Genomic DNA, 13,714 nt, shown 5'->3' on the forward strand with positions numbered 1-13,714 from the left:
GAAGGCGTGACAGGGGTCAGCTGCCTGCACCAGCTGTGTGATGCTGGTTCCAGAGGAGGTACACAGGGGAACACACTGTGCCCTGGCCATGCATCATAAAGTTCTAACGGGGCATTACAGCTCCCATTCTGCTTCCCCTTAAAGAAGGCCTCATATTAAGTTCCTGTCCTCGGTACCTTGTGAGCTATGGTATTCCTGCATGGCTGCCAAAATTAAGAAATGAATAAATAAACTATCATATCACAGAGTAAAAATCCTCACTGATGTGGAAGAACCTTGTGACAGCTTACGAGAGGTGGATGGGACGTGCCTTCCTGACCACTGTACATTAACAAATATGTTCATATGTGTGTCCGTTCAATGCTGGACAGACATCCAAAATGTCAGACAAGCCCAAAGGTGGCGCTGTATTAATACTTTGTATAGAGGCAAGTCAGGTCCCTGATCCCTGCTACACCAATAGGTACTACATACTAGTTATCGAATACCGGTGCAAAAACTCCTGCACAGGACAAACCTGGGGAGCCGATAAAAGCGACAACAATTCAGGGAATTAGTTGTGGGGTATGTTAACTAGCAAGTGCAGGAAGTGGCTGGAGACAGAGGTAGAGGAGGATAATTGGTGGAAGGTGGAAGGGAAGATATAAGAGATGGAAAGAGGGACTGGAAAGGAGATGGGGGAACTGTCGACAACAGCAAAGTAGAGGGTGATGGAATAAAGACAGATTGTCAAGCGGAACATAAGCAAGGAGGAAGTTGGAGAAAGAGAAGGTTGGAGAGAGCACGCGAGAAGGAAGTCGCTGGAGGAAAGGAGAGATTACAGAGCAGGTTGGGCAGAAGGAAACGGTGATGGTTGAAGGAGGTATACAGGAGAAGTGGAGAAGAGAATCCCAAAGAAGAAAAAAACAGGTGCGCTAAGTAGGAAGTGGAAGACGCTGAGCAGTGCAGAGTAATTCTGAGTCAGGAAGCGATAAACCCAAAATTAAACAAGGGTGAGGAAGAAGGGAGGAGGTCCAAGCTCATGATGGAGCATCGAGAAATCACAGAAATGCATAGGACAGGAGAAGTAGGAGAGGTTGCCATAATCCCAAAACCATTACAACCCATTGAGGAGGAAAGGAGGACAGGTTTGCTGGTGGCAAAGACAGGAACTGAGTTGGCTGGGAAGCAGATGCTGAGCCAGTAAGCCAGCTCTGGTTGCCAGCCTCCTGATGGACACCATGGGGCTTCACAAGTTCCAATTCTGCCTGAACCTGTGCACTCCTGCCAATGTAACAGAGGCGCAAGTGGACCAGAGAGACAAAAAACTGCAGGTCTTACCAGAGATAACAACAAGACGAGGACCAGAGACCATTGAGCAAGGAGACAAAAAAGTAAAAAAAAAATAAAATAAAAACAAAAGTACAGGGAAACTCAAAGCCATCATTACTGTGAGAGACTTAATTGAGCATCCAAAGGGGAGGAGCCGGCCTGTTATTGAAGTTTTGTGTTTCTATATATTTTGGCCCAACCTTGTAAAGGTATCTGATAAATCTCTGTTTGACATATCTGTATCTTGGCCTCGTGTTGATCCTAATTGGCTTTGGTATAGTACCCAATGTCCTCAGCAGAGCACATTTCTTCAAAGTTAAAATAAGCCATTCCCTCTTATGTGAAAAAACAATCTATCAACTTCAGGGAAAGGACCACCCAACTTAACCAAGACTTGTCTGCTATCTACACAAAATCTACTTTAATAAAAAAGAAAATAAAGCCGACAGGCTGCTGGGGAGAGTGCTACAAGACAGGGTGGAAAATAAGCTCTTCTCTTTTCGCTCTGGCTATACACCAAGCTCTACTCAAATGAACCAGAGAATTGTAAACTGAGTCTAGAGACCAATGGACAGCCAGCAACCGAAATGTAAGGGGCCCAAGAAAGAACTACCCTGATGCTTACCGCGGCAGTGAAGACAACAACCCGGAAACTACCTATCTGCCTGACGCGTATCGCAACAGAGCAAGGTACACAGCAGCTATAGGAGACATTGGAGGAGGAAGGCCAAGAAAGGGTAGGGAACCAGAAAGCATCCGCAAGCGTTACAGTACCCCAAGACGGGTTGCCACAAGAAATACCACAGAGCTGGATGAGAAGAAGTCTATGCCAAGGTGGGGCCAAAGTATGTACAACACAAGTGGGCCCACGAGAAACCATAACCCAAGGCAGGGACCCAGAGGACATATCCCAAGGCCAGAAGACACTGAGGTGGGGCGAGAGAGAGAGAGACCATAGTTCCAGGTGGGCTACAAGAAACCAAACCCCACTCAGGGGAGTGTAAGGGTGTCAAAGAAGGAAGCGGACACAAAACGTTGCATGGGGATGGTTACTTATTTTTGAAAAAGGACCCTCACTATCCCCATCATCTAAGAGGGGTTTCCCTGCCTCAAGCTAATACAAAAGGATCAGTCAGTATGTCTGTCAAACTCAAAGTCCAGCATCCTGTGTCAGAACTCTACTTCTATCCCTTACACTACAGCCAAAGACTAATATAATCCAACAGAAAGTTCCTTCCCCAGTAGAAGGACTCCCATAGCCTGGTATTCTGGTGGTGCTCAAAGGAATTTTCTCTTGCTAAAAGGTTGCCAGGGGGAATGACTCCCTTCCTCCGGCTTGTGGGTTCCATGCAATCTTTGTACATCTCCATGTTCTGGACCAGGAAAAGGAGTCCCTCCTCCTGGTACTGGTCTGTAGAGTTCACAATAAGGCCAGGGGGAATTGCTCCCTTCCTCTGGTGTCTTTTGAACATGTCCCAAGGGGTTTCATGTCTTCACTAGGAGAAGGACTCCCTTTTCTTGGTATTTGGAACTGTTTTTCGTGTCTTTGAACTTGCTGCATGTTTTTCCACTTTCTCTCGATACCAGCCACGTCCCAAACCCTTCTCTGCTGGTCAACAGACTTATCTTTGCCACTCCGCTGAGGAAGTTCTCCTAGGGTTCTCAGATCCGTTGTACTGGGGTCCCAGACCCTTCTCTAGTGGTCAGTGGACTTATTGGTGCCCTGCAACAAGGAAGTTCTCCTCCAATGCTTGATTCACTCTTTAAGTGTCCAGTAGCTGTTTCGTTACTACTGGGATAAGGGAGATCCTCCTTGATGCACTCTACACAGTTCTGTTTCACACTAGCCCTATAGCTGCCACTGGGATGAGGAACATTACGTTGTGTCCCTCCCTCCGTCTCCATCGTATCCGTACTGGGTCACTCGTGCCTTTCTTTACTTTCTTGTGGGATGCAGCACGTCACTGGTCCTTCCTGGGATGGGGTTCCAGGTCGGCGGCTTCCTCTGCTCTTCGACCACTTTTGTGGTCTTAGTGCCCCTTCACGGCCCTCTGCTTCTTACGGCCTTGGCTTTGCTCTGGGACCCGACGATCTACCTTGTACCAATCACGCCACTGCTTCTTCCTTTCGGCCTCACAGTTGGGTCTGCACCCCTCAGACCCAAAATGGACTCTGCACAGCCTTTCCTCCAGCCCTCACTCGGAGTTCAAAACTCCTGTGCTCCAGCGGGCTCCCGGCTTCCCTGTGATTGGACACTCCTTAGTCCTTCGCTTTTCATCTCTGGGACTCTGCCCCGGCGCAGCGGCAATGCCTGCAGATAATGTCTCTTTGGCATTCTTTATGCCCCCCTGAGCCACCTCATGGCAGTATGCAAGTGTTGGTTACTGTTCATAGTTGCTGTGTTCTTCCTAATCTCAGTATGTTTTCCCCATGTGCTACAAAAATACATGGGCATTCTCTCGAAATGGCTTGGTATGGAGGGGGTGGGGGGAATAGGTAGGGAATGTTGGCGAGTGATGTGGCTCAACGCGCTTCACCCTAGGTGATCGTAGTTGTCCCCACAGGGTGGTTGGAGGGGGCGAAGCCCCCATTAAGTCCTCCTGCATTAAAACCACCACTAGGAGGACTATTGGGTAATGGTTGCTCCTCCCAAGCCACATGGGAAAGGGCTCCCCCTTAGGGAGAAGTGACGATAGATGGCGAATGGTCACAGGAGCCAAAAAACATAAGTCAAAGAGGGGTGAGAGCAACAATACCCCCCCAAAGCATCAAAAGAGAAGCCAAACTCTGGGGTGGGGTATGAGAGAGCTAGCAACACGACTGGGTAAGAGCAACCCAGTCCCAAGATGGGAAAACAAACCCGATTTTAAGCTGGGCTGAGAAACCTTAAGACCCAGTGAAGGGTGACAAGTCACTGGAGAGATTGGAGCAAGACCCCTGTTTGGGGAAACCAGGAAAACTATCTGGTATGGACTAGTGAATCATAGAACCAGCCAAGCTGGTATGTCCACAAGGGATATAGACAAAACATCTGGTAACTATCAGTACACTGGTTTCAAACTAAAACACTAAGACTACCCGAAGAGGTGGAGAAAGACAAGAAATGTGGTTGATTTGACTTGAACTTCGGACACGGCCAGGAGCCAATGCCACCAGCGATTAGGAAAAGATCAGAGCACCAGAAGTCAATCACCATACCTGGTGTGGAAAAGAAACCTTATTTTGTTTGTTTGCATTTTCTTGTGTCTAAGTGGCAAGGACTGAATCCACTTTAGAATAGGTTTTCTGGATGACGGACTAGATATTCTTTGTTGGACATCCTGGCAAGCACCCTTTAGACTGCTTTTCTTTAAGATAAGGTTCTACACGCACCAGGCATAGAGTAGGATTAAAAGCCCCTGCATAGAGTAGGATTAAAAGCCCCTTAACATGGCAAAGTGTCCATCTCCCGATTCTGACATGTCTGAAGAATCCTGCAGATCCCCCTCTAAAACTCTGCCTAAAGTCTCCTCCGAGGCAGCCATGAGAAAGCTCTTCCTGATCCCAACACTGGTGGTGGTGTCCTATGGAGGATCGCCTGGGTGGAGACAAGGCCCAGGTTAGCGAGATCATCAGTGGGATGAGACATTGTATTTTGCCTCTGATAGTGCGATTCTGAACACTGTGCCAAAAGAGATTTTGGCTTATTGTCATTTTAATGTCTCTCACTCATTAAATCTAAGGTTGTAACATTAAAGCACAAAGAGAAAGAGCCTTTTTGGTATTTAAAACTAAATACCCTCCCCAATCCCAAGGGTGCAATACAAAGGATTGTGGAAATGTTGTCTTCTCTAAACAGTCTTCCTCTGTAAAAGTTAAAAGCCAGAGTCCCTTTGTTAAAACTATTAAGGGAATTAAATTTACCCTTATAAAGAATCAAGAAGTGGAAAAACGAAATTTTGCTGAAAGTAACTACATGTCCCAGAATTCTAGAGGAACTGAGAGGAGGAAGAGGGCTGCAGAGGCCTGTAGATGTAGTGGTTAGGCAATTAAGCCTAGTAGCAAATGCAGGAGACAGGCAATTTAAGCTAATAGCTCACACCTGGATTCTATTGTCAAACCTGTGAGGTAGAAATGTCCCCAGCAGGAAAGCAGGTGGGAGAGAAGGAGCTGGAGCAAGAGTTGGAAGGCTGGCAGTAGAAGTAGCAGTAGTAGAGGAGAAGCACAAAGCTGGCAGGTCACGAGAATGTGGGAGCACAGAAGGGACGCCAGAAAGTCAAGACAACAGATTTAATCTGCAAGTTCTGAGAGGGTCCTGTGTTCCCAAAACCTTTATTGCAGAGGAAGACCTGCTGGAATTGAAGTTTTCCCCCTGTGAGCCAAGATTATGTGATTGCATAGCAGTGACCGTGCAGGAGCCCAAGGCCAGAAGCAAAAGGCAAGCCGAGGGGCTCAGGAGTAAGAGGAACTCCCAATTAAGGTGGCCAGACCAGAGACACCAGTACTGGAGAAGGGTATGGGTCCCAAGTGAGCAAGTAGTAGCAGTGTTTGAGGAAGTCAGAGGGAAGCAGTGCAACCCGCAACCGCAGCATCCCTGAAGCCGGTGAGTGAAGCACTGCGTTCAGATTCACTCCAAAAGCCTTGCCAGTAACTGTTTCCAGCTCCAAAGTAACTTGCATAAAGTTTAAAGCAAGTCAAAGTTGTTCAATATCTTGAAACTGTCCATTGACAATGGAATTGTAGCACTCATGCTTATTCTTAAAGCTGTAATATTTGCGTGAGAAGGAAGAGCTATTACATCCATTGTTGAACTCAGTTTGTATTAAGGAGTGGTCACGTGTCTTAATTGTGTAGAAGGAACGCTTGTTAAATCCATTCCGAATATCTAACACTGACGTTGTACAAGAGTTACAAGTAATACTAAGTGAAAACTGCAACAAAGGAAGGTCGCGTGTGACCAATTGTGTTTCCAGAAGGAAGTCTGAAGTTGTCTCCTTTAACGCTATACAGGAATACCATTCTATTCATCACTAAGTTTAAACATCTAACTTCAAGGTGTAGTCGCGTGGGGCCAAATACGTTTCACTCTGAAGACTGAATCTTGTATTGTGTCCTGAAATGACTCTTTATTTTTCCAAGAAGTTCGGAGTACACAATACTGAAGAGAATAACAAGCAGTACCCAAGCCAAAAGGCAAACCCTTTTCATAGTGAAACCAGTCTTGTTAAAAGCCATCTACTGACTCTAAAGTGGTCAACAGTTCAGCCGCCCAAGATATCTGGGTGTGTGTAAAGAATATTCAGACATTAATCTGTAATGCTAACACTGCTGAAACTGAGAGGAAGTAAATCTTGTGGGCAGAATAAGGTTATTTGTGTGGCAGACAGACAGAAGAGGCAGTGAGGCTGCCCACTTTTAGGGAGTAATTGTAGGGAAGAGTGCCTTGCTAACAGAAGAGGTCGAAGTGTCTTGTCAGACAGGGCCTGATAATTCAGAAATACAAAGCAGTGGTAAAATGACCTAAACAGTGGTGGTATAGAAAGTTGTCAGCGAATGTCACATTAAAGTGGTTATAAGTAGTGGCATACTGTGGGACAAGGGTGACTTATCACAGTAGCAACAGTAGAAGGGTGGTTGTTAAAAGGGAAGCAGCAACCCAAAGAGAAGCATCCTGACAAATATACCAAATGTACTGAAGAAGTCCTAACCAATTGCAACACTGATGCTAGCGAAGTCCTGAAAGTAAATATTACATATTCTTTTGAGCTGTGTCAAATAATATTGAAGAGAAGACAATTTATCATCATAAAACAGGATTACCATTGGTGCTATTCTCTTTACTGGAATTGGAAAGGGGATCTTTTCAACCAATACCAAAGAATTGTTGCCAGTGGATTTTTGCTTCGACTTGGAACTGATAAGAACTTGTTCAAGACTCTTCTTTTGAACATTTTGAAGTTGACTCTAAAGCCTGGGGAAAAGTTTCTTACCCAGGACACGCAAAGGTCATCCCTATATTTTTTTATTAACTTGAGTTGCTTAATATTCTTTGAATGTTTGTTGTTTAGAGTGAGGGCAAGTTTACCCATGCTAGAAATTGTTCCCTTAGCCTTTTCACTAGGTAGGGAATTCCTCGGTAGAGAGGGGCAAGCAAGGCTTTATTTGAAAACATTTACTTTAGTAAAATGTCATACTTTGAGAAAACTACAAGAGTTGTCTACATCGCATTACTGACCCCTCACACTTGACAGTAGCTGATCCAATTTAACGCAGTCTCTCAACTGTCAAGTCAGGTCACAACTTTGGTCCAATTATACACATTTGTTATGTTGGATGATGCAGGAACCAGTCCAAGTCCATAGTAGTAAGGCAAGTATCTTTATTTGCAGGTCAGACACTTCAGGAGGCAGGCAAGTCATAGATGGGCAGAAGTGAAGTAGATTTACGTCTGAGAAGGGCAGAATGAATCAGAGGACCGGGCATCCATCAACCAGTGAGGTTAGATTTATCTGCCCTACCCAACAAATCTAAAATGCATAGGAAGAAAACACAGGAGCAGGACATCACACAGTCCTCACTGATCCAAGATTACATTCATGGAAGGCACACAGGAAAGACAGGAAATACAACCAATGCGATAGTGTCTACATTGGCATGAGCTGACCCTATATATCTCTATGGCGTCACTCAACCGTTTCACCATCAGTCTGCTCATACACCAGCTCTTAAGAATGATGTACCATGTTCTCCTGTCTGTTTATAATCAGCAGGCAGATCTCATATTTTAAACTCACAGTTCAAATTGTCTCTCAACTTACCAGACATTAGAATCTAGGCCTTCAATTCGCTTAGCATTTCTGTGCTTTTGGGACATGACCTACAAGAAAAATATAGAAACACAAATCAATAGTTATTCAAATTAAATCCCTAGAGAATATGTACAATAAAAAGTAAAGTTATAGCTTACAAAAATTCATTTTACTACTATATCAGTATTGCAATTCTATATCAGTTATGTGCTTGACCAAGGTTTTATTCTCACCCTTCCATCATTAAATTATTTCAACTTGTAAAGTGCAAACCTAGCTATGGGGTTTTTAAGCCCTGAAGAAAGTGACAAAAGTAAGATGTGCACTCGCCAAAGAAAGGAGCAGGGAAATAATGGAGTGGAGGAACAATTACTTTAGATATTCACAAAATGTTGTACGATTTTCAACTGATGTGGATCCTTCAAGCGAAACTGTGAAAAGCTTAGCATTCTATTGTTGCCATACTCTCTTCATTCCTCTGTCACCATTGTGTTCCACAGTTCTTCCCATTTTATTTACTGTACCCTGATCCAGTCTCTCCCCCCACCCCCAAACTCCTCTGCTGCTACCTCTCATATGGCCATCATCTATCTTTGTCTGTCCTCATGTCCCTCACTGTCACTACCTCATCCCTTCATCCATCGACATTGCATCACTGACGCAGGTTAATTCTACTTCGTTCTCTGCCACCACTGTGTTCTCTCGCCGCAGTCTGTCTCTCTTTAGGTGAAGTTGGACAGTAACTCTGGTTGCCCTTATGGATAATACAGAGACTGAAATATGGATTTATGAAGCAGGAGCTGAAGATAGTTCCTGGCTGATAGGGAGTTTCCTGCCACCTGGGCATGTGCTATATTATTAAAGCCAGCCATCATCGTAGGAGTTACTGTCAACCAACTAAATTATGGATAAAATGTTATGGACACCAGAAGAATGAAAGACTCAGTCAGGCCTGCTGCAATTCGAACCCTGGAATCCTCCAATTACAGACGTCAGACCTCTGCATTATGGGGATTTACCCACTAAGAAATTGCACTAGCTAACAAAATGTATGTGTAAAAATGTTTACAGCTCAGCACAAGAAAACGAGAGCAAAACATTTGTAATCAGTTGTATTTAGTAAATGCATTCCTCGCTAAACACCAGTTTGCTTCCTCCTACCACTAGGCATGCCACCATTTCCTTATTTTTGAAGCAAGGCAAACCTTTGGTGAATTGGAGTAGCTACAGAACCAATAAGTCTGATTAACACTGATAAGATCTTTGCAAAGGCCTTGGCAATGAGATTGGAGAACCTGTTACCCGAAATCGTCGACCAAGAACAAGCAGGTTTTGTTAAAGGGAGACATGCATCCAAGAATGTGCAGATTGATACGAACCCTGTATGAAAGCAGGAAATTACCGACTGAGGTGGCAGTGTTATCACTGGACGCACAGATAGTGTTCAATCGCATTGAATGGGAATACCTCATGGCCACTTTAGAAGGTTTCAGATTGGGAGAAAGCATAATTCGTTGGGTACAACTATTGTACTCAAGACCAACGGCGCAAGTGTGAATACAAATGGTCTTTCATCAGTTGGACTTGAAGTGGGAAGAGGAACAAGACAAGGATGTCCTCTCTCCCCACTGCTATGTGCCCTTGCAATGGAGCCATTAGCAGCTAAGATTAGAATAGATCCCTTGATCCAAGGGGTGCAATTCAGAGAGGCCACATAAAAACTATGGCTGCATGAGGACTATATGCTTCTGGTGTTACAAACTGTAGACACATCTTCCCGGCAAAAATGAGCCAAATTAACATTTTTCATGAGTACTGCAGTTACACAATAAACTGGTCAAAATCTGACGCAATGCCAGCTTCAAAAGCATGTACCAGTCGACGGTTGAGTAATTATGATTTCAGATGGTGCCCGGAGAAAATGTGATATCTGGGCATTTGGTTAACAAAGGAAGTGGATTGTATGATGGATGTGAATTTGTATCAAGTTCCTGAAAACCTGGAAACTGACCTGCATAGGTGGAATACATTTGAGACTGATTCTATGGGGAAATGTAAACAATAAAGAAAATAGAAAGCTTGATCCAGTCATTCTTGTGGGATGGGACACAACCTCGCCTGAAGCTTTGGAAACTACAATTACCGTCTGGAACTGGTGGATTGGCAGTCCCTGACTTTGCAAATTACCACCTGGCTATCAGTGTAAGACATTCGCTTCCATTTATTGAAAATTCGACGGATGTTTGGACGCAGGCTGAACTTGTAGGTGTACTCCTCTGGAACCCAGGGTGATACAGACATCGGAAGATGCAAATGGATGCAAATCGGATGCGCCATCGAAATTCTTGAGGGAATGTTGGACAGGCCTAATGAAGCAAACCAATAAGGATGTCTCCAGTTCTAGTAATTCATTGTTGTGGCTAAATCCAGAGATTAAGCTAGAATGGAATACGTCGCTTTAGCCAAACTTGCTTTTGAGCGATATCCAATAGCTGGACGACTTATTTGAAGATAAAAAATGGATCACTTATAACAGAATAACTAATAAAAAGGGTCTTAAATTCGAGGAATATCGAAGACTGAAGTGAGCTGTGGGGAATAGAATTCCTGAATAGGGCAAAGACTGGATGGATAGGCGAGAATTCAAGTTGGATGGACACACAGCCTCAAAGGTTTACAAACATTTATCACAATACAAGGAAACTAATGGGAAGTTACTGGACAAATAAAGTGATGGGCTCAGAGAGGAGTGTGAGCACGTGGAATAGTATATGTAAGAATGTGCCAATCACATCATTAAATCTAGGCGAAAGAGCTAGACAGATAAAATTCTGGAACAGGGTTTACTGGATGCCACAGAAACTGTATGAAAAGGGCTAGTTACAATCAGAGGCCTGTTGGAGATGCAAACACAGAGTGGGATCAATCAAGCACATGATATGGGAGTGTAGCAGTTTCAGAGATCTGGAAAGGCGTTACGTTGACAATGAACAGTATTGATGATTGATATGGATTATGATTTTGCAAGTATTATCCATGGGGAAGAGGATTAGATAGCGGATCTGTCTTTCCCACAGTGTTGTTGGTTCTTCAGAGCATCAATTTCTGCACAAAAAAAAAAGAATACTGCGTGAATGGTAGAGTGAGCAAATGCCTTCTGTGTCAGCTTGGCTGTTAGATTTCCAGCAAATGTCAACAGTATAGAGAGTGATCATGTAAAGGAATAAGAAAAGTAACCTCTATGAACAAATGTGGGAAAGATTCTTGGATTTATAAATCTATGCTTCAATAGCAATATTATATTTCATGTACTTGGTGTAATGTTATTGTACTTAACACTACTGCGAAGGTGGGTGGGATTGTTTATGTATTTGGTATGCTGTTTTGCTGTAATATTTTAAACTTTCAATACATATGTAAATACAAAACAAAAAAGTCAGATGGCCTACTATAGTCTCAGACATAGTTTGATTCACTCATGATTCATTTGCAAGAAATGCTACAATGGTACATGTTTTAGACACGTGTCTCCTTCATGGGGATATAATCAGGCTCAAACTTTTAAAAAGAAACAAAATAAGGCTCCATGCAGTAATTATTGATTGACTGAAATAATTGTTCATATCATTTTCTAATTTTAGAACCCTAAGAAAGTGGCGCAAAGAAAAGATTACAATCCAGAAGTAACATTTTGATGGAACTGATAATGCCTTTGACCCCCGAAAAGAAATGTGCTGGAAGAATTGGCATCAGTTTCACTGCTTTCCTGGAAGAAAAGGAGCGAACGGGACACCACCTTCCAAAGCAAGGCCTAGGCTACTTTTGGCCATTTTAAGCTGTGTACATGCCACAAATGCAGGAAAGCCATGTGTCACTTTTGCAAGAGTGGTTTCTACTCAGAGTACCAGCAATGTATCCTGTGAGTACTGTATGCAGTTTATCCCTGTCAGATGCTTCATGAGAAGGCTCCTGGTGGCGCTGTCGCATTGCTCCAGTTACAACGAATCTGTGTGGTCTAAATTTGGGTATTTTACATTTTTCACGCATATAAATGTTTGCATGGGCAAAAAGTAATAAAAATGCTACCACCAAAAGTTCGAACCTTTGGTGGTAGCATTGTAGGTTAAGTATAAAAAAAATAATTCAAATTTTTTTTAAAAACCCTAAGGCGCCGGTTACCGATCACGGAGAAGTGAAAGGGAACTGGTGCTGCAGGGAATCAGCGTGTAGAAAAAGCTAAGTGGGGTTTGTGTATGTTGGGGGGCGTGGGTGGGGGTGTTTTGAGGGTGGGGGTGTGTAGTGGGTGTGGGTGGGGGTGAGATATGTAGGGGTTTTAACGTGTGTTTGCATGGGAAATGTGCAAACCTTTTGTGGTTCGCACATTTCTCATGCAAACTTTCCGGCCGTGGTGAAATCATCCGCGGTTAGATCACGTAGATACTAAGATTCCACAGGGAAGCTGGCAGGGGCGATACAGGTACGTTCTTAGATAAACAAATGTAGCCCCTCTTTTTTCGGCTGATGCAGCACATTCAACCATAGATCTACCATAAATTTACCAAGTATCGACACGTGGAACACCAGTGTTCTAGCAAATCAATGACTATGTGGTTCTCAATTAAAGAAACTGAATGATTTCAAAATCGTCAATGTTTTTGCTACTTGAAAAATGGATACTCCCAAATGGAAATTATAATGAAAATGAGTTAAAAAGGTAATGACCCAAACATTGTTTTTAAATTCTGGTTTAAGCCCATTCTTTTTCCAATAGAGGAAAAAAAGGATCCGATTCATGAACACATGTGGCTCTAAAAACAGGTGGACGTTTTTTCACCAAAGAAATAAATTGGGCAAACATTTTACAGATGTGCCTTTTGGTGGTTTGGGGTAAATCTGTCCAGTACTCTTTAAAATAAATACTTTGATGGGGAGGGAGATTTCCCCTTATATATCTCCCATGGTACTTTGTGGCAGAGAGGCTTTTCAGAACTAAAAATCAGACTTTTCTGCTTGATGCAAGTGATTCCCATGAGATTATCAAGGGAAGCAGAACATGAAAAGCACTCAAAATAACATTTGGAAGAGGAAACAGGGAGTATTCATATCTCCAGGTAGAGAAGAGGAAAGAGGACAACAAGTACAGTGGGGGAGTTTGGGGTGGGCTGGGAGCCGATTTGAGGGAGAACACTTTTGGCTCATCAGGGGTGAGGGGGATCTAGTGCTACTTTTGTGGCAACGTTGCAAGGCGCACTTGAAAAAGAAAATGCATCACACAAGCGGAGAGGGGGGCGCTGTATTGGTCGCCAAGAGTGCACGGACAGTTATTTATCACCAGTACATTTGCCGAGCAGAGCAAATACTTTTAACGCAGGTAGACGGAACAATAACTCACAAACAGACACGCACTTAGAGGATAATGAGCACTTATACGGCTATTTATTCATAGTTAAGCATACATAAGCAACAATTGATAACACAGAAATAAATCACAGAAAATATAGTGAATTAGAAAGAATACATCACCATGGGCGTGACTGAATCCCTCATCTCGCCAGAAGCGGCTGGAAGACCCCAGTAACAGCCAGGCTCAGAGCACAACAGCCCACAGGAAGGTC

General features: G+C 43.6%; 1 protein-coding gene across 10 annotated transcripts in view; it reads right to left on the reverse strand.

Annotated features, from left to right (window-relative positions):
* Positions 1–13,714, reverse strand: part of KYAT3 (kynurenine aminotransferase 3) — a 597,660-nt gene that overhangs the window by 388,936 nt on the left and 195,010 nt on the right. For all 10 annotated transcript variants that reach the window (XM_069641743.1, XM_069641748.1, XM_069641750.1 and 7 more), the window contains one exon: positions 8,109–8,167. In XM_069641743.1, coding sequence (XP_069497844.1) covers positions 8,109–8,167 — 59 coding nt within the window. The remainder of the gene's footprint in view (positions 1–8,108; positions 8,168–13,714) is intronic.

This window comes from Ambystoma mexicanum, chromosome 1q (assembly GCF_040938575.1).
Source record: "Ambystoma mexicanum isolate Mex_15411 chromosome 1q, UKY_AmexF1_1, whole genome shotgun sequence".
Taxonomy (NCBI): domain Eukaryota; kingdom Metazoa; phylum Chordata; class Amphibia; order Caudata; family Ambystomatidae; genus Ambystoma; species Ambystoma mexicanum.